Source organism: Carassius carassius, chromosome 25, assembly GCF_963082965.1.
Source record: "Carassius carassius chromosome 25, fCarCar2.1, whole genome shotgun sequence".
In the NCBI taxonomy this organism is placed as follows: Eukaryota; Metazoa; Chordata; class Actinopteri; order Cypriniformes; family Cyprinidae; genus Carassius; species Carassius carassius.
Window position 1 is genome coordinate 16,583,233 of NC_081779.1, and position 23,547 is coordinate 16,606,779.

Genomic DNA, 23,547 nt, shown 5'->3' on the forward strand with positions numbered 1-23,547 from the left:
ACTTTAGCACATGCTTGATGTCTGCGTAATTTACATAAAATTTGGCTATGGGTGTGAAAATTTCTTCTGTCTGGTCCTCTCTGATAAACACAGTGTACGACTGTGCAGGTCCACCCCTGACACGGTGTAATGTGAAGTATCCACTGCAACACCCGCTTGTAGGGCCTACTAACTTTTGAGAATGAATCCATACCAAATGAGACATAGTCTATAATGGGGTTCCAAAGTATGGGATCTCAATAGTAACTGTTTGTTTGTAATTCAGAGCATTTTCCCCATTACAAATCATATTAACGGCAAAGATATTTGAGTGAACAATAAAACAAATAAATAAATCCACTTTAACGACATACTGTAGAACATATGTGGTGTTGGCGCAGTGGATAAGAAACACGTCTTTGGCGTGAGAGACCTGGGTTCGAATCCACTGTGAGACACCAATGTGTCCCTGAGCAAGACACTTAACCCCTAGTTGCTCCAGAGGCGTGCGACCTCTGACATATAGGCCTATAGCAATTGTAAGTCGCTTTGGATAAAAGCGTCTGCTAAATGAATAAATGTAATGTAAATATGTCTGTACAAAAGCGTTTATATGATCAGTCAAATCTTAACTAGTTCTTCTTAATTTACATTATATTGTTTTCTAAAATGTGTAAAAAAAAAAAATAAAAAAAAGAAAAGAAAAAGAAATTAGGATGCCAACGATTCGTTAGACTGGGACTTTTACCGAGACTCTATGACTTTTATTATAGACTGTTATCCAGGACTTGTATTATGAAAAGCTACATCCGGCGCCAAGGAGAGCGCAGAATAAGCGCATTTAAATTAGGGTGTTTTTTTTTTTGTTTTTTTCCTGTCATGGGGGCTGAGAGTGGACGGAGGAGCTGAACACGCAGCGCCGGATGAAACTCTATGAAGCCTCTGTGCGGGTAAATAAAGGGTGTTATGTTGGTGAGAGGTTATAGTATAGGAAGTGTTAATGGTCCATTTCCAAGATAGGTGGCGGTAATGCACATATCTGTCTGCGATCCGCCGTAAAAAGTAAGAAGAAGAAGGAGAGCGCAGACCAGCGGCGAGCTACAGACAGAGGCGGGGTTTTCTCACCAGCGTGTTCTTCTTAAACTTGCAAAATGTCTTACGCAATGAGGTAACTTGCCAGTTGTTTTATTCTTCTTTAACTAAAAGAACATCTGCGTAATTAAGTTGCAAACTGATGTTCAGCATATTCTGTTATTATTATTTGTTATTTGGTTAGCCTGCCCGGTGCCTGTTAGCATGTTGTTCTGCTAGCCGCTTTGCTTTTTATGAATAAAATAAATACAATGTATTTATTGATAAAAAAAAACACGCGTTAAAACTGATTAAACAATACGTTTGGATTCGATACACATTTAGATCTTTTTTAAACGCAATGTATCCGAATAACGAGACTGTTCATTCATGAATGAATGAATGAACGAACGATGAAGCGAAAATTAACATGATGCTCGTTTCACCTGTGAGTCACTGTCACAGGGGCGCAACTATCCAGTGTTAGAGGGGTATGCAGCAAAACATTTTGCCCCCCCCCCCCCCACTTTCAAAATAAATAATTGCGCCGGACATCATCATGTATGGGCTTTTAAATAATAAATGTTTAGTTTAAAGTATATCAGACAGCGACTCTAAGTCTACCATAATTATACATGTGTGTATGTATATATATATATATATATATATATTATTGGGGTGGCACAGTTCAAATTTTCACAGTTCGGTTTGTTTCACGGTTCAAGAGTCACATTTCGGTACAGTTCGGTATGTGCTATGTTTATGGAGAAACTATAATTAAAAAAAAAATCTAACTACGAGCAACAGCAAAAATAAATACAATAGAGTAAAGAGGTCTAGTATTAGTTTTTAGGTACAGAAATGTAATAAAGTAATCAAATGTAAAACAGCATCGCATATTTGACTATAAATTAAAGATTGTTCTTTATTAAAGTTACAAAAGCTTTTTTTTTTTTTTTTTTAGATATTATTTTTACTAAACATTTTAATTATTACAAACGAAAACATTAAAACAAACACAGCACTGGAAATAATTAACATATTCATGAACGTGTGGGCATTTTTCATACAGCATTTCATCATATGATTGTACCTACATTTTATCCAGTTTTTGTTTATGACCGTTTAATCTTTAGACACTTAAACATATTCTCCCATTTTTTAAACAGGTGCGATTTACCATTGCGACAATACTTCCATCTTTCTAGAGTTACAACTTCAGATGTCATAGATTTCCACATCTGAGTAGAGGGGGCATCACTACCAACCCATTTGACCATTATAGCCTTTCGAACCAACATTAGGAGAAACTGAACAATCTGTTAAAAAAGCTTTTTAATCAAGAGCAGTGAGTGATTTCTTTGTTGTTGCTGTTCGATTAATATAAAGACTGTCACTTTAAGAGAATACACTGATACAGTGGCCTACGTTCAGCTGGCTATGTCTGCTATAGGATACTTACCAAGACGGGCATTTTGACATAATTTTTGTCTGAATTTGTCCATTTAAATAAAATATTCAGAGAGAGCTTATATTTGCGCGCGCTCTGAGGCGCGGATTTGCGCTTCGGATGAGCGCATGCACAAATCTTCTCACTGCGCGCGCGAGTTTGCGTCCTCTGCCTCTTAAATGTTTAAACTGACAAAGCTTAAATTAGTTTAGTTTAAACACCGATATCAACATGTGCTGTTTAGGTCTCATCTGTGCGCGCGCGCTATCGCACGTCCTGATTTTGCTGAGTTAGATGTGTTCCTGGGTCAACATATTTTGTTGACCCTGGAACAACATTTTACTCCAAAAATATATTCTTAACCATATCCCTACACCTAAACCTAACCTTAACCATGAGTAATCCCTAAAATCAGGGGAAATGATAGATGAATGACACTGATGTACAAGCACCAAACAGTGATTTTAAGCGTAAACTTCACAAAATCTATAAACTTGTTCTTCAAATCTGATTGGTTAATCACAATGTTGTTCCAGGGACAACAAAGATGTTGTCCCAGGAACAAGTCTCACTTGGTAATATCAGCACCCGGGTGATGACGGAATAAATGACAGCTCATATTCCAGTTTTACATATTCTCCGAGCATAGACGTCACATTTTAAATCCTACCTGTTGCCTTTCAGGGTTTCACCAATCACTTATTTAGCTGCTGTCGCATCCCTTGACATGCCATCTTCTTTTCCCTCTTTCTTTTTCTATTTTTAGCCCCCGAGAGCTTTTTTGTTTTATCCATCTTTTTCTAGTTTCAACGACAACGCACTAATGTTACTGCTGCTTACTCAGCGCTCACGGCGCCTCACCCAGTCGCGAGGTTCTATGTCTAAATTCTATGATGGAATATTATGAGGGCATCGGCGCCTGTTAGTCCTCTAAAATGTGTGTATGTGTGTGTGTGTGTATATATATATATATATATATATATATATATATATATATATATATATATATATATATATAAAACTTTTAATATACATTTTTATTTTTTATTATTAAAAAAAAAATTAACCATCGCTTTGGCGCCCCCCATGGTGCGGCGGCCCCTATGCGCCGCATATGGCGCATAGCCACTTTTTCGCCACTGCTGTGTCAATCAGTTATTTCGTTTGGCTCGTAAATGAATCTCTTTCACACAAGTTTGAGATGGTTTCCCTCCTTTAATTTACTGAAATTATTATTATTTTTTTTTCTCAGAGGAGATCGTGGCAGGGGTCGAGGTGGCCGATTCGGCTCCCGCGGAGGTTTGGTCCAGGGGTGCGTTGTTTATGGATATGTTTATATATTTTATTATTATTGTTGTTGTTAATTTGCTTACTTTAATTTCTTTATATTGACCGTGTCCATGTCTTCCTTTCTTTCAGGTATCGACCCTTTGTCCCTCACATACCATTTGACTTCTATGTCGTAAGTGCTGTTCTACACTGATTCTTTGCTTTGTGAAACCGTAAGCCTCCAGCTCATAAATCACTTCTTGCAGTGTGAGATGGCCTTTCCTCGAGTGAAGCCGGCCCCTGATGAGACCGCTTTCAGTGAATGTCTGCTGAAGAGAAACCAAGACCTCAGTCCTACCCCTGTTGAACAGGTACAATGATGCTGCATTAAGATAAATGCTGCCAAAACACTCATATGATTACTGTCCATGCAGGTCAAGCTGTGTACCAGCAGATGATAGAACTCTGAAATCTTAAAAATTGTTTTAGGATAATTTCTCCGTTTTTTTTTTTTTATATGTATAATTCTTGCTCATGCTTATTTATTTTGCAGGCTTCTATTTTGTCCTTGGTCACTAAGATTAACAACGTTATTGACAACCTCATTGTGGCACCTGGAAACTTTGAAGTGGTGAGAAGACAGTCCATCTTCATTTTCTTTCTCAATATTTTTTGTAATACTAAACTTACCCAATGTTTAACAATTCCCAGCAAATTGAGGAAGTAAGGCAAGTGGGCTCGTATAAAAAGGGCACCATGACAACAGGACACAATGTAGCTGACCTCGTGGTTATCCTGAAGATCTTACCCACATGTGAGTCTAATTATTTCATCCACTGAGTTCTGCTTAGTTGTCTTAAAATGTTAATCACTAGCCCAAGTATGCTTCATTTATCGATAATCCTATAATTTTTTTGGGTTTGTTCAGTGGAAGCTGTCGCTGCCTTGGGAAACAAAGTAGTTGATACTCTGCGTACACAGGACCCATCTGAGGGTGAGGATGGGTTTTAATCTGTCTGACCAATCGGAGCATAGAGGAGAAAAAAATCATTTGTAATCAAAATATTAAAAAAAAACAATGTTCTCAATTAAATGTTCCCTTGTTCTCTTCAGTACTGTCCATGCTGACCAACGAGACAGGATTTGAGATCAGCTCTGCCGATGCCACTGTGAAAATCCTCATCACCACGGTTCCACCCAACCTGCGCAAACTTGACCCAGAGCTCCACCGTATGTCCCACACTCAAACACTTATCACGTGTTGTTCTTACAAATCAGCTTTTCCTAGCTTATCTATACCATGCTGCTCATTTCTCTTTTTCTTTCTTTCTCATTATTGTCAATTTTGAATATTTAATTGTGCAAACTAATCTAGCCTATTTTTACATTTGCTATCATCTAAATGCTAATAAAAAGCACTAATAATTTAATCACAAATGCAATAGTCAAATCTTATAAATAAATATCCTTTTTTTTCATACTGTACATTTAATGTTGTGATGCTTTAAATAATAGGCTTGATTTTAGTGGTCTATTTAGTCTACATTCATGCGGAACTTATAACTTAACTTATAACTTAATATCTGGCATTTTCTGATTATCTGGAATCGGGGTCGACCAGATTTGTAAAGTTTTATTTTCCCTATTCCTTTTGCAGTGGACATCAAGGTTCTGCAAAGCGCTCTGGCAGCCATTCGTCACGCTCGCTGGTTTGAAGAAAACGCTTCTCAGTCAACGTAGGAACACTTTCTCTCAATGGCTTTAATGAATTAAATGTGTTGTGGCTTACTTTGGTTTCTGTTTGGACTCAGTGTTAAAGTTTTGATCCGCTTGCTGAAAGACCTGCGAGTCCGATTCGCTGGATTTGAGCCTCTCACGCCCTGGATTCTAGATCTGCTGGTGGGGCATTATTTTTGAAGTTAAACTTTTATCTAATCTTTTCTGCACTACACCAGTTGACTTAACTGTAATGTTGCTCTCTTCACAGGGACACTCTGCTGTGATGAACAACCCCTCTAGGCAGCCCTTGCCACTCAACGTTGCTTACAGGTTTGTTTTGCTTGTGACTCCGGTCATTTAACTTTTTTGTGGATTTTGGGGTATAATGAGCATGTGTGTTGCAGGCGGTGTCTTCAAATGCTTGCTGCAGGTCTTTTCCTGCCAGGCTCCGTCGGAATCACTGATCCTTGTGAAAGCGGAAACTTCCGTGTGCACACTGTCATGACCCTGGAGCAGCAGGTAATGCAGACTTCAGTCAGTGGTAATGTACCAAATTTAGTGTTAAAAATACAGGCAATCTGATTGATCTGTTTCTGCAGGACATGGTGTGTTTCACAGCCCAAACACTGGTGAGGGTTCTCTCTCATGGAGGATACAGAAAGATCTTAGGCCTTGAAGGCGATGCAAGTTGTAAGTGTTTGAGGTTTGATTTATGTGGTTGCATTCGTGTGTCAGGCTGAGGCTGATGTTTGTGATGCTCATCTACAGATCTCACCACTGAGATGTCTACATGGGATGGAGTGATTGTCACCCCATCTGAAAAAGCTTATGAGAAACCCCCAGAGCGCAAGGAAGAGGAGGATGAAGCGTTGGAGGAAGGGGGAGAGGGGGAAGATGAAAGCATGGAGACCCAGGAGTAATGCAGCTTGGTCTCTGACGTTTTGGCCTGGTCATTTTATTTATGTTGGTTTTTATTAGAGGTCTGTGTCTCGCATCTTTAAGTTTTACCCAGAAGTCCCCTGCATATCTGCATTTGGGTTCTGTACATCAGTCTGCACCTCCCAGAGTTAAAACTATGGTAGGAACGGCAAAAAGTTATAACAAGGGCCAAAAGTCAATGGCTCATTATTCCATCTTCTAACCTCAGCTCATTCTGACATGGTTACGTCTAGGAAAAGGACTGAAAATCACTTTTAATTTGGTTTCATGTTTTTTGTATTTTTTATATCACTGATGGATCAAGTAAAGTTTTTATTTCTTCTTTTGTACTATTTCTATGTGTGTTTATTTTTTATTTTTTTTCCTCAAATTATTTTTAATATTGCTGGGGTATTTTAAGGTTGCTCGGTCCTTTTATTGTGTTCATTTATGTTGTGTTAAACTTGGACAAGTACGTTAATGGAAAATTAACCCAAAAATGAGGTTTGTTTACTCCTCGAGCATGTGTGGTTTAGCTTTACCACAGTCAAAAAATGAGGCTAAAAAGATTCTTCATTTGTTTTCTTGAGATGAAGATAGGTTTGTGTGTGTGGAATGATTTGATGGAAAATTAATTACATTTTAATTTGAGTACAGTATCTCACAACCAATGTTCTAAATGTCATCCAAGTATGCTGTTACTCAGACCAACAGCAACATAACTAGTATGGGGTTGCTTTTAGACAAGAAATCAATAGAATATTAATATTCGTCTCAATATTAAACAATCTTACCAGTTGCCTTCATTTCTCCCAGTGAGATACGTCCAGCTGCTGACCCAAAGTGTTGCACGTGACAGCGGATGACCTACTACATGGATGACCTACTACAATTCCTGCGTGATTCTGGATTGAGCATACACTGGACACACTTTACTATCCCATAAGGCAACAGGGGAAGATCTAGAATGGCGGTGACGCGACGCTGGTAGTAGGTCATGTGACATGACAACATGTCGAATCAATATAGTATGTCCCGATTACAATCCTGCTTAATAGATCATACTTTTTTTTCCCTGCGGTGTCCAAGTGATTACTTATTCAAAAAAGCACCTACTCAAGAGAGTACGCCATTTCGGATGTAGCCGTAGAATCACTTTAAAGCTTAAAAAAAAAGACAAAACCAGAGGTGGGTAGAGTACCCAAAAACTACTCAAGTAAAAGTACTTGTAGAAATATTTACTCAAGTAAAAGTACTAGTCTGAATAGTAAGAGTAAAAAAGTATTGGGTAAAAAATCTACTCCAAGTAGTTAGTTACTAGTTACTTTGGGTCATATATACTGAGCCTTTTTTTTTATTTAGATATATAGATAAAATGTAATGCATGTGTGTGTGTGTGTGTGTGTGTGTGTGTAAATATATATATTACATCAGCCTTTACTCAAGTCTTCAATGACATAATCCTTCAGAAATCATTCCAATATGTTGATTTACTATATGATGTTCTTTTTATCATAATCCTAAACAAAATGTCACAGGTTCCAAAAAAATATTAAGCATCAATACTGTTTCCTGCACTGGTAATAAATCAATATATTAGAATTATATTTTGAAGGATCATAACTCTGAAAACTGGAGTTACAGCTGATGAAAATTCGGATTTGCATCATGAAATAAATTATATTTTAAAGTATGTATTACAGTAAATAACCTCTGACACAGAGAAGAGAGAAAACTCCTCTCATGACCGTTAAGTTACAGAACATCTGTCTGTTTACTTAAGTAACAGACATAGGTGTCATGCCATAACATATTTTTAATACGACTGACTTTATATTAAATGTGAATTTAACATTGAAAGTCAATGTGATATAAAAACAGCTACAAATCTTTCATTGTTCATAAAGAGAGCAAATAACATTTACATTATCAAAAATCATTTTCACTGACAGTCTAGAGTTCAATCACTCTCAAAAACTCCCATTAAAATAACTGAAACTGTTAACACTGTGAAATCAATATCTTATTTACAGATTCGTACACACATCTGCACTTTGTTGTTTCTGACGAAAGAATTTGCCAAAAAGAGGTATTCAGTCAGCGAGCGAGTGAAGGAAGCACCGGGATTTCAGCGATGACTCATCTGAACGCCTGTGATTGGCCAATGCTTTAATAAGCTCAAAAGAATCATGTGTGATTGGTTATAATGTGCAGCGCTGTAAAAACGCATCTATCTCTGGCTCAACGCCAGCCAGCGAACGCAGATCTGAATTTAGCAGCTGATGATATGACTCACTGAACGTTCTCAAGCGGGTGTGATTGTATTAATATTAATAAAATATTAATCGGCTATTTTTTTTCTTTTGGAAGCTGCATTCAAAATGGTTCCCTTCTGTTATTAGTCAAACTAATGTCACAGGTATGTGTACTGTAATCGAATGTAGCCCAAGTTATTACCTGTTAAACAGTAGACACCACACGCGGTGTTCATCTAATAAAGATCTTCATCGCTAGCAAATAGCCTTTGCAGATTTGCTTTCAATTCAATACAGTTCCATAGCCACGTTTTCAACGCTGCTGATGTTAAAAGTTACATCTCTGAGTGAACCGCTTCAGACGCTCAGCGCGTGCGACAGGGAACTGAACGAATCATTCAAACTGATTCATGAACCTATTCACTCGTTTGCCAACTGGTTTGATCATATGGAGGTAAATCAGTAGCTAAACTCGAGAGGTTGAAGATCTGATTGTGAGAACTTGTCATATTAATATTTGTATTTGTAAGTTAAAATTTACACTCACAGCTCTGATGTGAAAAGCTGAATCTTTCAATTTGCACACACAGACAATGATCAAAACACCCGTGTTTTGAATTGGAAGTTGTAGATTAATAGTCACAAATGTGTAGAATGACATTCACACAAAGAAAATGACATACACACGTTTATGACATATTTACTTTTGCACTTTACTTCAGTTTCGCTGCACAACGCCAAGTCGGCACTTACAACCTCTCAGATCTGGAAGTACAAGTTCAAATCCTAGCGCTCTGACTTTTGCTACTCTTTTTGCTGTATTCTGTTGCAAAATTCACTTGTTCACTTGTATATGCAGATGTGAGAGAGCAGAGCTGGGGGCGGGGCTTTGGTGCGAATGAAGACATTTTATTGGTCGATGCCCGACCAATGAGCAACGCCAATTGTTTCACTGAATATCCTTAGCTTTGACAGGATTTTAAGACACTGCATTCATTTTGCCATTCAGGTATTATCTAGTAGACAAATAATGCAACATATTTTATATGTATATCCCACTGCATATTGCAGAGTAAACTCGCTGTACCAGAGCATGCTTTGATCTCACCGCTACGCGGTCACCTGGTTCATGGGGCTATCAATAGTACTAAACTAAATGTTTTGTCAATATGCTTTAAATGTGTAAATTGGGACAGACAGCCGTTTCATCAAATTTGCAGCGATTTCTAGTAATTTGTAACACACAAAGTGCATTGATTATGCATGGATAACTACGTTGACTAATGACCATGCGTTACAATAGCATTTTATACTGGAAAATGGAACAGCATTATGTTCTCATACTCCTCCTTGGCAGTTAAATTTGACTAAACAATTAAGGGTAACTTTTAACCAATAAAATAACTGTACTACATGTTAACTCAGTCCTGTTTAGGTAATTTGAAGAGATCATGGTACTAAATAATATGCGCAATAATTATGATCCATGAATGACCATTTGAAATATAACATTTTCTAATATGGTTATTATTTATACAACAATAACTGTAGTATTTAGGTTTAAATTCCAGTGCAAAGAGGCACGCTTTAAATTAGAGGCATTTGGTGGCCAGAAAGATAATATTCATATGCAATTCCATTGCTTAAACACTAGATGGCCTTGTTGATGTTTAATATTTAGCTCTAGTTGCTCAAAACAGTATTTCTGGTCATAAGTGCTTATTTTTTAGGTTTTGCTGTTTAATGTACATTTAGACATTATTAAACACTCGATTTTTATTTAAAAAAAATAATAATAATGTTGCATTTAAAAAGGTTCATTACTTACAAGCAAATTAGGAATTTAACCCAATGAAGAAGTTAAAATTACTTTTAAAAAACATAAAAATAATAAAAACAGCATTATATCGCAACTCTGGTAGAGTGATATGCGGTGGGATATGCATATAAAATATGTTGCATTATTTGTCTACTAGATAATACCTGAATGGCAAAATTAATGCAGTGTCTTAAAATCCTGTCAAAGCTAAGGATATTCAGTGAAAACAATTGGCGTTGTTCATTGGTCGGGCATCGACCAATAAAATGTCTTCTTTCGCACCAAAGCCCCGCCCCCAGCTCTGCTCTCTCACATCTGCATATACAAGTGCACAAGTGAGTTTTGCAACAGAATACCGCAAAAAGAGTAGCAAAAGTCAGAGCGTTAGGATTTGAACTTGTACTTCCAGATCTGAGAGGTTGTAAGTGCCGACTTGACGTTGTGCAGCGAAACTGAAGTAAAGTGCAAAAGTAGATATGTCGTAAAAATGTGTGTATGTCATTTTCTTTGTGTGAATGTCATTCTACACATTTGTGACTATTAATCTACAACTTCCAATTCAAAACACGAGTTTTCACATCAGAGCTGTGAGTGTAAATTTTAACTTACAAATACAAATATTAATATGACAAGTTCTCACAATCAGATCTTCAACCTCTCGAGTTTTGCTACTGATTTACCTTTATATGATCAAGCCTTTGAACAGAGTTGACTCAAAAGAATGAATCATTCGCGAATGAGCATCGCTCATTGCCCAGAGAAAAGTAGACGGCGCATTTGGAATAAACTGAAGGATTTATAACATTTATTGCATTAAGATAAAGTAACGAGAGGAGCGTCGCCCACAGTAACGAAGTAAAAGTACATATTTTTTTCCAAAAAATTTACTCAAGTAAGAGTAAAAGTACCCATCTTTAAATATACTCAAAAAAGTATTAGTTACCCAAAAAATTACTCAAGTAAATGTAACGAAGTGAATGTAACTCGTTACTACCCATCTCTGAAAACAACAGACATTAAATTTGACATTGTTCTGTCTTCGGATTGACGTTATTCTCTCTTTTTTTCCCCTCTTTTTGAAAGTCGTGAGTTGATCTTTTACCGATAAAAATGACGATTTCCGATTATGAAAAAAGGCGGCAGAAGACGCTGACAAGCGCGCTTAAAATAAACAGGTCTGTGAGGATGGTGATATATTCGTTAACTTTCCTGCTTTAAACGGAACTTAACGGATACTTCTTATGTGAGTACGTTTTAAACAGACTTGTCAAAAGTTTATGAAAACATCTTTAATAAAAAAAATACTGAGTGCACCTGTAGCCTAAAATGGATAAGTTCTGAAAAGTTATGAGGAAAAAAAGACACTAAGTGGACAGCAGTTATTTTACCTTGCTAAAATAGTTTTATAGTTAAAAAAAAAAAAAAAAAAATTGTTTACAGCCGTTGACAATATTACATAATGTGTTTAGATCTACCACATCACAGTATGCCATCTCCGATTTAATGATAGTAGTGTACATCTCAGTGGCCAAAAACTAAACCTGATCTGTATTAAAGCTGTGCCATTGTTCATCACAAGGCCTTCACCCTTTAGTCGCAACAAGAGTTTCAGATTTACTTTAAATCTGGAAATAATGTATTGGAAAAGTTGTAAGCTATTGTAGTTTGGTAAAACAATGTGAAATTATTAATACAATTGTCCACAATGTTCTGTTTTTTTAATGTAGTGTTATGAGCAACATAATGAACATAAAAAAAAAAATGTTTGGCTACATCACAAACTGGTCAAACATTTATATTTAGGCTGTAGTCTGTTTTTCCATGATGAAAGGAGTATACTCATTCTTCATATCTACATGTTCATTTGACGTTATCTATATTGTAATAAGTAGCTAAAAGAGATGGGTCTAGGATTAGCTGTTATTTTTCTCATCTTCCACCGGCTATTTTCTACATTAGCATCAATTACAAACAATAGAATTTAAATTGGGTGACACATGAACACCCTGGAGAATACAGAATAGATTTTCTCATAGTCATAATTGCAATACAGTTTTTTTCATTAAATTATTACTAATACCAGTAATCATCAACAACCGATTTAATATGAATAATAACTTCAAATGCAACATATATATATTTACTGTACATAATACATCAGAACTTGAGAAGGTATTTTAATTACACAGTAATTGTTTGTAAGTCTATGACCCATGTAATTTCCAGTGGTCTATAATGCGTTATAGAATCCAACGTAACGTCTATGTCACACTGCTATAAGCTCCTTTGTGCTACGAAGAAGTATTCATCACTTACTCTAGCTAAATCTGTTTACAGCATATACAGAGGCTTTGCCAACACTTTTTAGACTCCGTTTTTCAGCATAAAGGAGCAATGGCAGAGTTTCAGCCATCCATTCTGACCTATTATGACACAGTCATCTCAAGAACCAACACTCAACATACCATCGGGGTCATGTGTTGACATGGGAAGCTTTACATGATGTAGGGTAAGACACCGTTATTAAATATTGTATTTTGATTAGTTTCCATCAATCCATTTACATTGGAAAATGTTGGTTAGAATAGAAAGGCCTTCAAAATAGTCTTTCTGATCCGTCCATTTGAGTTTGATTGATTCCTTGTCAATGCCTTAGAAGGCAAACAACATGGCGAGGGGAATACGTGGTCAGCCTTGCTTGAAATTAAGTTTCGTTGGTATATCAAAAACATATGGCCCTGATAAGAGATCATCCTATTTCTCGCACTGGAAACCCCAATGGCAAGTTGCACATAGTCTTTCAGTGTTTGGAGAAGGCAGGAAGTCCTTCACAGTGGAAGAGGAAATAGTCTGTTGTGCTTTTCTGTCATCTTAGACTTGCTGCTTCCAGAAAAAAAAAAAGTGTACGTTTACTGATTAACTGTTAACCTTTTTGATGCTTAAAAATATGAGTTCATAAAATTATGCATATATTATCCATAAAGTATCCATAAAATAAATAATATATAAATAAATACAAAAATAAAAAGAGATGATAGGCAACAGAAAAGTGCAAATGTCTGAGAAAAAAACGAACTAAAAAAAAAATACAGATACGGAAATGTAGGTGTAGTTATTGTAAATGATTAAATAAATACTCCTGCCCTTTTTTTCCAGACGGGAAAGAGATCTACAGTTTTGAGAAAAGATATTCTTTTTTTTTTTTCATGGATTAATTAAAGCATGCAGATTACATAGAAACATCCAGTGTGAGGTGGTTATTAGCTGAATCAGGTGTAACAAATCAAATTATTAGAACAATACATACTGTGTGAGTTATATATTTTGTATTGAATATAATACTGAATAGTTATATTAAAAAAAAGCCACACATAGTGCTGTTAGGCACGTGTAGATAGATAGTCAAGACAACATGGCAAGTGTTTTTCAACCATCTATTCTTTTGTCAAAAGTCTTTAGCCAGTCTGTTTCAAGTTTGACAAAAGAAATAAGAGGAAAGCCACAGAATTCTGCTGAAGTTTGCTGCTGTGATTTGCCCAAAGTTGTCTTTAAAGTCCACAGAGTTGTCACATCCCTACCTTGTAAATTCTTAGACACTTTTAGAACATATTTTAACACCACTTTTGACAACATTTTTATCTGCTAATCTAAAAATTTACTTTATAAAATATACATCTCCCAATAAAATACTTTTCCAACTTATTCCATAGTTACCCCCCCCCCCAACACACACCGAAATAAATAAATAAATACAGTTCAAATCATTCATGCATTCAACATTTTCCTTTTCATAATAAATAAATAATAATACATGGAGTTTGCAAACATTATTGTGCAATCTTGTTTCCAGTTTGCTTTCATCCAATTGAGAAGTCGAATGCACACAAACAATCCATTCTTCCTATCACATAAATTCAGTAATGTTTCAGTCAATAATCAGTTAACATTTGGTGTTTTTTTTCAATAAAAGATAATTTGAAGTACATTATTTTGAGTGTTTTGAAATAAGTTGTATTGGAACTTACCAGAAAGGAAAAAGTAATTTGATTAATTTCTTAATTTCTCCCCAAAAAACTGAAATCAAACAAACAAAAACAAAACAACAACGACAAAAAAACAAACAATAAATTAAAGCACTCGGGCAAAATGCAGAAGCTACATTGATTTCATGTTAGAGGGTTTTCATCTGTTACAAAAAAAGGCAGAGGGGTGAAATGAACAAGATGTTTCCCCTCCTCTCTGAATGATCATTTTTCAGTGTGCAGGTCAAGTGTGAAATTGTTTGAAGATTGTCTTCTGCACCCCTGTTTCTGAAGAGGCTTATGATGTAGAATGTCCTGTTTCAGGAAGCATGGCTGTTGCCTCAGAGCTTGAATGTTTCTGTTGTGTGTGTATGTGTCTGTGTTTTTCTTCTAATCTTTTTTTAAGAAGTGTGTCTTTTCATTGGGCTGATGAAAAGCCTGAACGCAACTGCAAAGTTATATTGCACTATACGGGAGATGAATCCCTGTGGTGATTTGATAACTGGCTTTAAAAAGGCATTTATCTATACTGCAGATGTTGCTCTCAGGGGTTTTACTACTGCACTGCTAACACATTCAGTTTCAGGCCTAAATTTACATCAGGGTGCATTGCTCTACGCTGGCCACAAGAGTGAGCTTGTGTCACAGTGAAAGTGGCTATGTCTGCCACACTGTGGGAACAATTAAGAAACAAATACACAGCCAAGATTATATCAAAACAAGGTCTATTTTTTAAAATAACAAGATAAGATCCTCTTTATATATGATATTGCACCCGTATGTGTTGGCATTGTTCATTAAAACAGTCCTAACATTTTTATATATTTTGTGGACTTACAAAAGTCTATATCTTGTAATACTTGGTTGTGCTGGTTGAGCCCTTTTTTCTGAGAATAATAACACTTGCTCAACAAAAAATGAAAATAAAATGTGTACGTTCACATCCATACACCAGCAGCATACTACTAAGCCATCTCAAGTTCCCCATCACACTAAAGTGAGTAATTCGCTCGCTCTCTGGCTGCTTTGTAACATGGACGTCTTGTGCAGAGGGCCAGAGAAGAGCAGCAGTGGTTGTTTAAGGGGGTCCAAGTGACTCAGAGTCTCGTCTGAGCCTCTGTGATGTAGATCTCAATGCTGTCAGCACTCTCTGTGGCAGAATTCTGGCGGAAAGAGGCTGAGCGTTTGGTCTGGAGAAGCCTGCGCCGTGTCTCCAGCTTCTGCCGGTCACCTACATCCAGCGATTTCTCCCGTTCGGGAACACTACGTCCTCGCGAGAGCACTAGCATGCCTCCAGCCTCGGTCGTGCTGTCGGCACGCAGGCTGCCCGTCACGCCACCGACTGGCTTCTTTGGTAATGGAGGTGGAATCTTCTTGTCCTCCTGAGAGGAAGAGCAGGGGAGTGGTGTGACAGCATGGATGACCAATGCAGGGATGGACGGGAACGCAGGGAAAAACACCGAATACGCACACGTACAAGCAGACGATATGTCAGAAAGGATGAAGACCAGGACATGTACGGAGAAGGGACAGCACCATGAAGTTGCAACATAAGAATGATTTGGATTAGTGTATTTAGGATGAGACATGACATTGTGGAAGCAGCAGACAGCAAAAAGAAAGAAAACAGAGAAATTAGTTACAGATTTGTTAGGCTTTAATATCTCAAAGCAAACGAACAGCTCTTTAGGCAGTAAATCAGCTGTTATTCCACATGCATGTCTCGTTTTCTCTAGTTCCTTTTCTTTCTGAGGTGTTTGTGAGATGGCAGAGAGCTGCTGGGACACAGCACATAGGCGGTTCTCCTGCCTGCTGCTGTTTTGGCACTGGAGTGGAGCTGTGCAGTGACTGGAGCAGAGCGGATCCCCACTCTCACCTTCTTCTCAGGAGGCAACCTCCAGCCTGAGTCCTTGAGCCGCTGGAGGTCCTGAAACTTCACCCTGACGTCCTCGATGGCTAACTGGAGGAGCTCCCAATAACTGGCCAGACCCTGAGTGGTGGGCTGAGGGTATGATGAAGGATCCTATGAGAAGAGGGGGGATATTATAGAGTTCTGCAGGGATGACATATTTTTGTAGGCCAAAACCTGGAAACAAGTTAGCATTTAAGCACTTCCACAACCAAAAAAAAAAAAAAAAAAAAAAAAAAACACACCAGGTCAAATATGAAAACTTTTTTGAAATAATCCAAGATATATAATGTATACAGTTAAAAACTGCAAATGGTTGAACATTGTGTGTAATTTTACAAAAAAAATACAGTCAAATTTATGATGAACTCTTAACATGTCATGTGGCTTTTGTTATACCACCTGTATTATTATGGTGGTTATCAGTACATTTAGGGGGAAAAGCAGATTTTTGTAGTTAAATCACTGCATCATTGTATTTCTTTTTTTTTTTTCATTTATGTCATATGGAGGTAAAAATAAAAAAGGTAAGGACATCCTCCCTTCCCACAACAGAAAGAGTTTCAAAACACTCACACCACACTGTTGGCACATCCTGAAGAACTGCTGGACTCTTTGTGACATGAGCATCTGAGCACTGCCGACAGCTCCTCTGATGAGCTCCAACACTGAACCACAAAACAAACCAATCAGAAGGGGGAAAAAAATAAATAAATGAAAATAAAAGCAGCATTTAGACAAGAAACTGTTCAGTGGGCAAAACACTACAAATTAAAGACCCCATGAAATCAATGAAAACTCATGTTTTGAGCCTTTTAGCCCATGTCAAGTTTACTCCAACCTTCTCTTCTGCTATTCCTCACTCACCCTCTTCTGGCAGTTCATTCATCTCTGCCTCCCTCTCCATGTTCTGGCACCATCCCTCCATCCTCTCTACTTCTGTCTGCAGGAGCCGGAGGAAGAAGTCTCCATCTCGTAAGCAGGGCGAGGCTCTGCCCGAATCAGGGAGGCTTCTCGGGCCCTCGCTCCAGCCTCCCACTCCACACTCAGGGGCCAGGGGCAGAGGGGAGTGGGAGCGGGGCAGGGCCCTCAGTTCTGGAGGGCCAGGCTCGTTGGTGTAACCGCTGTGGTAATCCTCACGGTAGGCCCACTGGCCCTGTGTGTGCACTGTGCGGTATTCTGCAAACTGACTGGCTGATTCCGGTTCGGACGAGTGGCGCTGGAATGAGCAACCGAACTGCAGGCCCTTGTCTTGAGTGGGGACTGTCAGCCCACCAAAACCCTCCGTCTCAAGATCAGCCTGGACACTTGCTGTCACACTGTTGGAGCGTTTAAAACGGGCTCGTCTGGAACAAACAACAACAGACTCAATGAGACTCAAATGAAGTGGTAGAACAAAAATTCAATATTTAGTTAGGGGTATACTGATAATATTGATGGCATTATGTTGATTACAACAAAAAAATAATTTCAGCTTGTCCCTCATTTTCTTTAATCAAAGCAAAAACTGAAGTTACAGGGGGGCATTTACAATGGAAGTAAATAGGGCTGCACAAATTATTATTTTATTAAACCACGTTAACACTCGTATTATTTGAATGCCTTGTGGCTAAACAACTGAAAATATTTTAACATTTACAGTTTGGGTCCCATTTATTTCCATTGTTAATGCCACAACTGTAAGAAAATGGTCATCAACATTGATGACACAAATGCTGTTAATAGAAGTTAAAGGAATAGTTCACCCAAGATTGAAAAATTGCTGAAATTTGACAAACCCTCAGGCCATATGCGAGTTTGTTTCTTCACCTGAACAAATTTTTAAAAAGTTAGCATTTGCTCATCAGTGGATCATCTGCAGTCAATGGGTGCCCACAAGTAATCGACAATTCCAGTCCATAAATTAATGACTTATGAAGTGAAAAGCTCTGTGTTTGACACTGTTAACTTCAAACTGCTGCTTCTGGCTAAAATATGAGTCCTCTTATTTATGGATTTTAGACTGGTGTTTAGGGCAAAAGTGAGAGCTAAAAGTTAAAACACTTTGACAATGGATTTGCTTTTCACTTCAAAACACATTACTTCACAACAAACTGACTCTCATTCTGATGGCACCCATTCACTGCACAGGATTCACTAGTTAGCAAGTAATGTAATGCTAATTTTTCATATTGAAAGGCCCGAGGGTGAGTAAATATTCAGGAAATGTTCATTTTTAGGTGAACTAAGCCTTTATGAATGTTGTACTAAAGTCTTTATTAAATGCCTGAATATCAAAAATACTTAAAATCACTCCAAACCAACAGTAATTCTGCTAAAACTTGAACTTTTTGAAAAATGCTGTCCAAAGTGGATGAATTTGAAAACGCCGTTCTCACGTTGTAGTATGGACTGTGAAAACGGAGGCTTTTAAAAGCGATGACACAAATTTTAGTCATGTGACCCATATTACACCAATAGATATTCATGTTTCTACTGGTATCGTGCATGTTATGTGCTATGCACTTTCCCACTATTGCTACATATGTGTTACTTTGTACACTCTTCATATCACAGTCCTGCAAAGGTGAAAGCAAATTTACTCGCAATTGCTATTTGCAGCAAAACATGAGGGAAGTTGCTTTGTAGATCAGATATACAATTGTGAGTGTGTGCGACCTGGAGGTGTCTGTGAATGGTGGGTTCTTTTCGTACATAAAATAATCCTGTCAGAAGAGCTCTTCGGAACACAATTTAAGATGTTTTGGATGGAAACCTGGAGGCTTGAGACTGTCCCATAGAATGCCAAGTAAATAATAGTGTCAAGGTCCATAAAAGGTATGAAAAGTCGTTGTCAGAATACTCCATTTGCCATCAGACATGCAATCTGGGTTATATGAAGCGACAGAAAAACTTTTTGTGGGCGAAGAAAACAAAAATAACGACTTTATTCAATAATTCTATGTCAACGGTCTCCTCTGTGTCGCTCCATAACACCGTGCTGCGTATGCTCTTCTGTGTTAGTGATGTGTCGTTCTTGAACGATTCATTCATTTTGAACGAATCTTTAATGTGACTCGGGAACAGATTCGTTCAGTCGCGCATGCTCAATATTCTATAGGTTCTGTTCTTCTAGTAGTAATTCACCTGTGTCAGTCAATGCAGTCTGAGCTGGAAAGAGAATTGATTAGTTCATAGTTCGGGTCTATCGGGTTTTTGACTCATTCCTTAACCACGTGACAGACCCATACGTTAAACCAATGCAGTATTGAGCCGGAAAGAGAATTGATTAGTTCATCTTTCGGGTCTTCAGGTTGTTCGTTCTTTTGTCATGTGATGTGACAACATTGGCTAGAGTAATTAGTTAATTTACAACCTTCCTTACAAATGGGTGCATAGTACTTATTAATATTTTTTATTATAATTATTGGATATTCTTTAAATTTTGTCCATATGATGGTGAAATCCCTTTGATAAAGAAGAGATTTTTTTCATTTTTATTTTTTTATTTTTTTATTTTTTTACAGTGGATTCTAATCTTCAAAAATGACCTTTTTGTATGATTTATGTCTTTTGAGTTCACCATTTAGATTAGAATATAGAACTGTATTGTTACTTGTTAAGGATTGTTACTTGCTTTTAATTTATGTCATTATGTCCTTTTTGAGCAATCTTCTTGTACATACAGTAGGCCTATATTAGACCAAAATGTAAAGTTTGCCTAGGAAAAGCAATTATTATACCAGCAAACTCAAAACTGTATTAAAAATGAACAAACTAGGCTATAAATACTTTGTATTGTAGGCTTGGATTATTATATTATTATATAGCCTAGTGTTTATTTACTGATAGACAGTCAAAAAGACAAATTCATCAATATTTTATTTATAACATGGTTTTATTTATTTATAAAATAATAACACACCACAGATCCTGAAGAAACAGTAACAAAAACATAGTGACAGAAATGTCAGAAATAGCGTATGGGTCTGTCACGTGATTAGGGCCCACTCAACCCGAAAAACTCATGAGATTAACTAATCAATTCTCTTTCCGGCTCGGACTGCATTGGTTTTGCGTATGGGTCTGTCACATGATTAAGGAATGACTTAAACCCGAAGACTTGTCAGACAAGAGGTCAGGTGAGCTAATCACAGACTGAAGACCCAGGTAAAGAATGAATGAATCTTTTCTGTATCTTATAGCATTTTAGTTTTGTATTGTTTGTAGTGTCAACGTCCCTCCAACTAATACTGCCTGTCTCCGACCAATGATTCATGGCTATTATGTAAATAAAAGTCTATTGGAAACTTGGATGAAGTGAGAAGCCCTTCAATACTCCAGAACTTCTTGTTTTAATACTAAATATATTAACACAGGATAGAAAAGTGTGCCATTTTATGCCATTTCAAAAATGTTATAGGATATAGAGATGAAAAATGAAACAAACTAGGTCTACCTCTTGTCATCCTCCACCTGAACCCCTATAGAGTGCACCTCTCTCAGTCCTTTGCCTTCTGGGTCTGAGTCAGACAACGTCTCTGAGCTGTCCACCTGGAAAACACACAGAGAGACATTTAACAAAATCTTGCACAAGAGAGAGACATCATTGGGTCTGAATTTCTCTTGAGTTTATCCGCTCTTATACCTGCACTGCAATAGAGGGTCTCCACTTCCTCCCTCGTCCTTCCTGTTCTCCTCCAGTCAGAGCTTTAGCTAGGGACATACTGTTCTGGGGCAGAGAGGCTGATTTTCCCAGGCTGGCTCCAGCCCGCTCCCTAGATGCCCTGGGCCCCTCCAGTAGGTTATCGGCTGAGCTGCTGTGTTTCGGTTTCATTGGACCAGGACCACCAGGGTAGGCGATGCTCGGAAGGGCCCTGCCATTCAGATTCTCTGCGGAGTTGCTGCTGTGTCTGACACGCACCGTGCCCCCACCAAGATAGTGACCACCTCTGGAGCTACGGCCCCCGCTGCTCTCTGTCAGGTCCACTGAATTGCTGTGCTGTCTGGGTAGGACCAGAGCAGGCTGACCTGTACTCTGGAAATAAGAATCCTGAGTGGACTCAGTGCTGTTCTGAGCGGTCACGGAGATAATTGGCTTGGACATGCGAGGGGGAAGAGGAGGGGGTCCTTTCCTGTATGTGAACACTAGACGACAAAGACAGAATGATTTTAAGACTGCTATTCAAATATGTAATTCAGTAACAGAGGAAGGTGATGATGCATGGTTGCAGCACAAAACCTGCTGGAGTCTTCAAATAATAAGTAAAATTTTTGTAGTATACATATATATATATATATATATATATATATATATATATATATATATATATATATATATATATATATATATATATATATATATATATATATATATATAAATACAATCAAGACAAGCATGTGGCACCTTTATAGAGATGCCTCGTTTGTAATTTCATCCTTCCCCCTTTTTGTTTATTGTTTGGCCGTATTGTAAGAGAAAAAAAAATGGGTGGCCATAAGCTTCTGCATCTAAAGGTCTGATCTCATTAGTGTTAGTATCAGCAGCCACTAACATGTTGTTAGTGTTTTTAGGTCATTGTTTTATGAGTGACAAAATGCTGGGTCACAACCTTTTCGACAGTTTTGGTAACTGTCAATCTGAAAGTTAGTATGGAGAACTGTTTTGCATCTGACTAATATACAGAAATGTACATATATACATTATAGCTTGAAATCCCCACTAGAGTATTATCATTCAAAAGCTTTAGACACATCCTCATGGCTTAACTAAAATCACACACACACACACACACACACACACACACACACACACACACACACACACATATTCACTAGCTCTTGAGAGTGGAAACATGAAATTCAGAGGGACACATTTGGAGATTAAAGGAGTTTTTTCTTTCCTCTTTTTAAGCATGTCTAAGCCCTCCTTCCATCTCTCTTGTCCTCCCCTCATCCCTCTCTCTTAAAAACACTCACACTCTGGTGTGTGTCATGAGTGTTGCCTTGGGAAACTGCAGATGGATGCTTTTGACACTTCACAAGGGCTTTAATAAATCTCCTGTGAGATTCTCTGCTCTAAACGAGAGAATAAAGGACAACGGGGAAAAAGACAAAGTCATCCAGTGAGAGAGGGAATACATTATGATTGCAATCATGGCCATGCCGTGTTAATTTTTACAGGGACTTTTTCGTGTTTGGCTTTTGCAGTCTTTTGGATTTTGTCATATTCATTCATTTCAGTAATTTCATTGACAAGATTAACACTGCGACCATAATCTTGACTACAACTCAAGGGATAGTCAAGGAGACAGGCGATCTCATGGGAATTTGAGCATTTTAAAGTTTTTACAATATAACATTTGTTTACAGTCTTGATGTACTGAGAATGGAGTGATAGAAGGAAAGCAGTTTTGATCTAAATCCCTTGACTTAAATGTGTTTCTCAAGGAATTTCTGAGACTGATCCAAAAACTCATTAAGTCACTAATCTAATCCCTGTGACAGCATGGAGACTAGGTATACCCACACATACATAAACACATGCTGATAATTTACCTGCTTCGCCCTTCACGCTCCCCTGTGGGCCTGACATGGAGAAGACAGACAGGCAGTCATCGTCCTGGGAGCAGCCAGCTTGAATAGCCCGTACGTAGCTGTGACTGCGGGTGCGGAAGCATCCTGGTAGGTCCAAGGCCTCGACAGCCTGTGATTCCATTTCTCCAAACAGGTTCAGTGTGTCACCCAGCTAAAACACACAAAGACAAGGTTAAAATCCAGATGTTTCCTCAAATAACCAAGACTGTTCATGCAACTGTTCAGTTAATTAATTATATTGTTTGTGTAAAGGGTGAACATGACCGCACATTATTACTAATCAGCGTTATATCTACTGACCAGAATATGAGGGGATGTGCTCTGTTGACTTTGGGCCAATAAGCATTTACCTAGAACACTAACAACCACCTAGCCATGCGTTATCAACAACCCAGAACTCCATAGTAATCACCTAGTTATGTCCTAGCAACTAGAAGGATACGCTAGCAATCACTAGAAAACCTAAGCCACTTCCTGTTTATGCCCATCAACCAAAACTCTCTAGCAACTACCAGATTATGCCCTCGCAACTAGCTGGATGCCCTAGCAATCACCACACC

The 23,547-nt window shown here is 37.8% G+C and overlaps 2 protein-coding genes across 2 annotated transcripts in view; one reads left to right on the plus strand and one right to left on the minus strand.

The window, feature by feature from the left end:
* Positions 1 to 1,055: 1,055 nt before the first annotated feature.
* On the plus strand, positions 1,056 to 6,759 carry LOC132104303 (interleukin enhancer-binding factor 2 homolog). The gene is made up of 14 exons (XM_059509678.1): positions 1,056 to 1,147; positions 3,753 to 3,812; positions 3,920 to 3,962; positions 4,036 to 4,140; positions 4,323 to 4,400; positions 4,481 to 4,583; positions 4,698 to 4,763; positions 4,883 to 4,999; positions 5,427 to 5,505; positions 5,581 to 5,668; positions 5,757 to 5,818; positions 5,893 to 6,007; positions 6,088 to 6,178; positions 6,257 to 6,759. The coding sequence occupies exons 1-14, from the start codon at positions 1,131 to 1,133 to the stop codon at positions 6,406 to 6,408; spliced, it is 1,176 nt and encodes a 391-aa protein (XP_059365661.1). The 5' UTR covers positions 1,056 to 1,130; the 3' UTR covers positions 6,409 to 6,759.
* Positions 6,760 to 14,239: 7,480 nt separating this feature from the next.
* Positions 14,240 to 23,547, minus strand: part of LOC132104307 (disks large-associated protein 3-like) — a 155,677-nt gene continuing 146,369 nt past the window's right edge. The window contains exons 6-12 of the mRNA XM_059509683.1: positions 22,949 to 23,138; positions 21,039 to 21,538; positions 20,850 to 20,944; positions 17,279 to 17,757; positions 16,988 to 17,079; positions 16,379 to 16,525; positions 14,240 to 15,884 (exon numbers count right to left, since the gene is read on the minus strand). Coding sequence (XP_059365666.1) covers positions 15,600 to 15,884; positions 16,379 to 16,525; positions 16,988 to 17,079; positions 17,279 to 17,757; positions 20,850 to 20,944; positions 21,039 to 21,538; positions 22,949 to 23,138 — 1,788 coding nt within the window. The 3' untranslated portion in view covers positions 14,240 to 15,599. The remainder of the gene's footprint in view (positions 15,885 to 16,378; positions 16,526 to 16,987; positions 17,080 to 17,278; positions 17,758 to 20,849; positions 20,945 to 21,038; positions 21,539 to 22,948; positions 23,139 to 23,547) is intronic.

What these genes read in the sequence shown, in the direction of transcription:
- LOC132104303 (XM_059509678.1), top strand. An exon ending in TACCATTTGACTTCTATGTC is followed by an intron (nt 3,963 to 4,035) that starts GTAAGTGCTGTT and finishes CACTTCTTGCAG; the next exon opens with TGTGAGATGGCCTTTCCTCG. An exon ending in CACCTGGAAACTTTGAAGTG is followed by an intron (nt 4,401 to 4,480) that starts GTGAGAAGACAG and finishes AACAATTCCCAG; the next exon opens with CAAATTGAGGAAGTAAGGCA.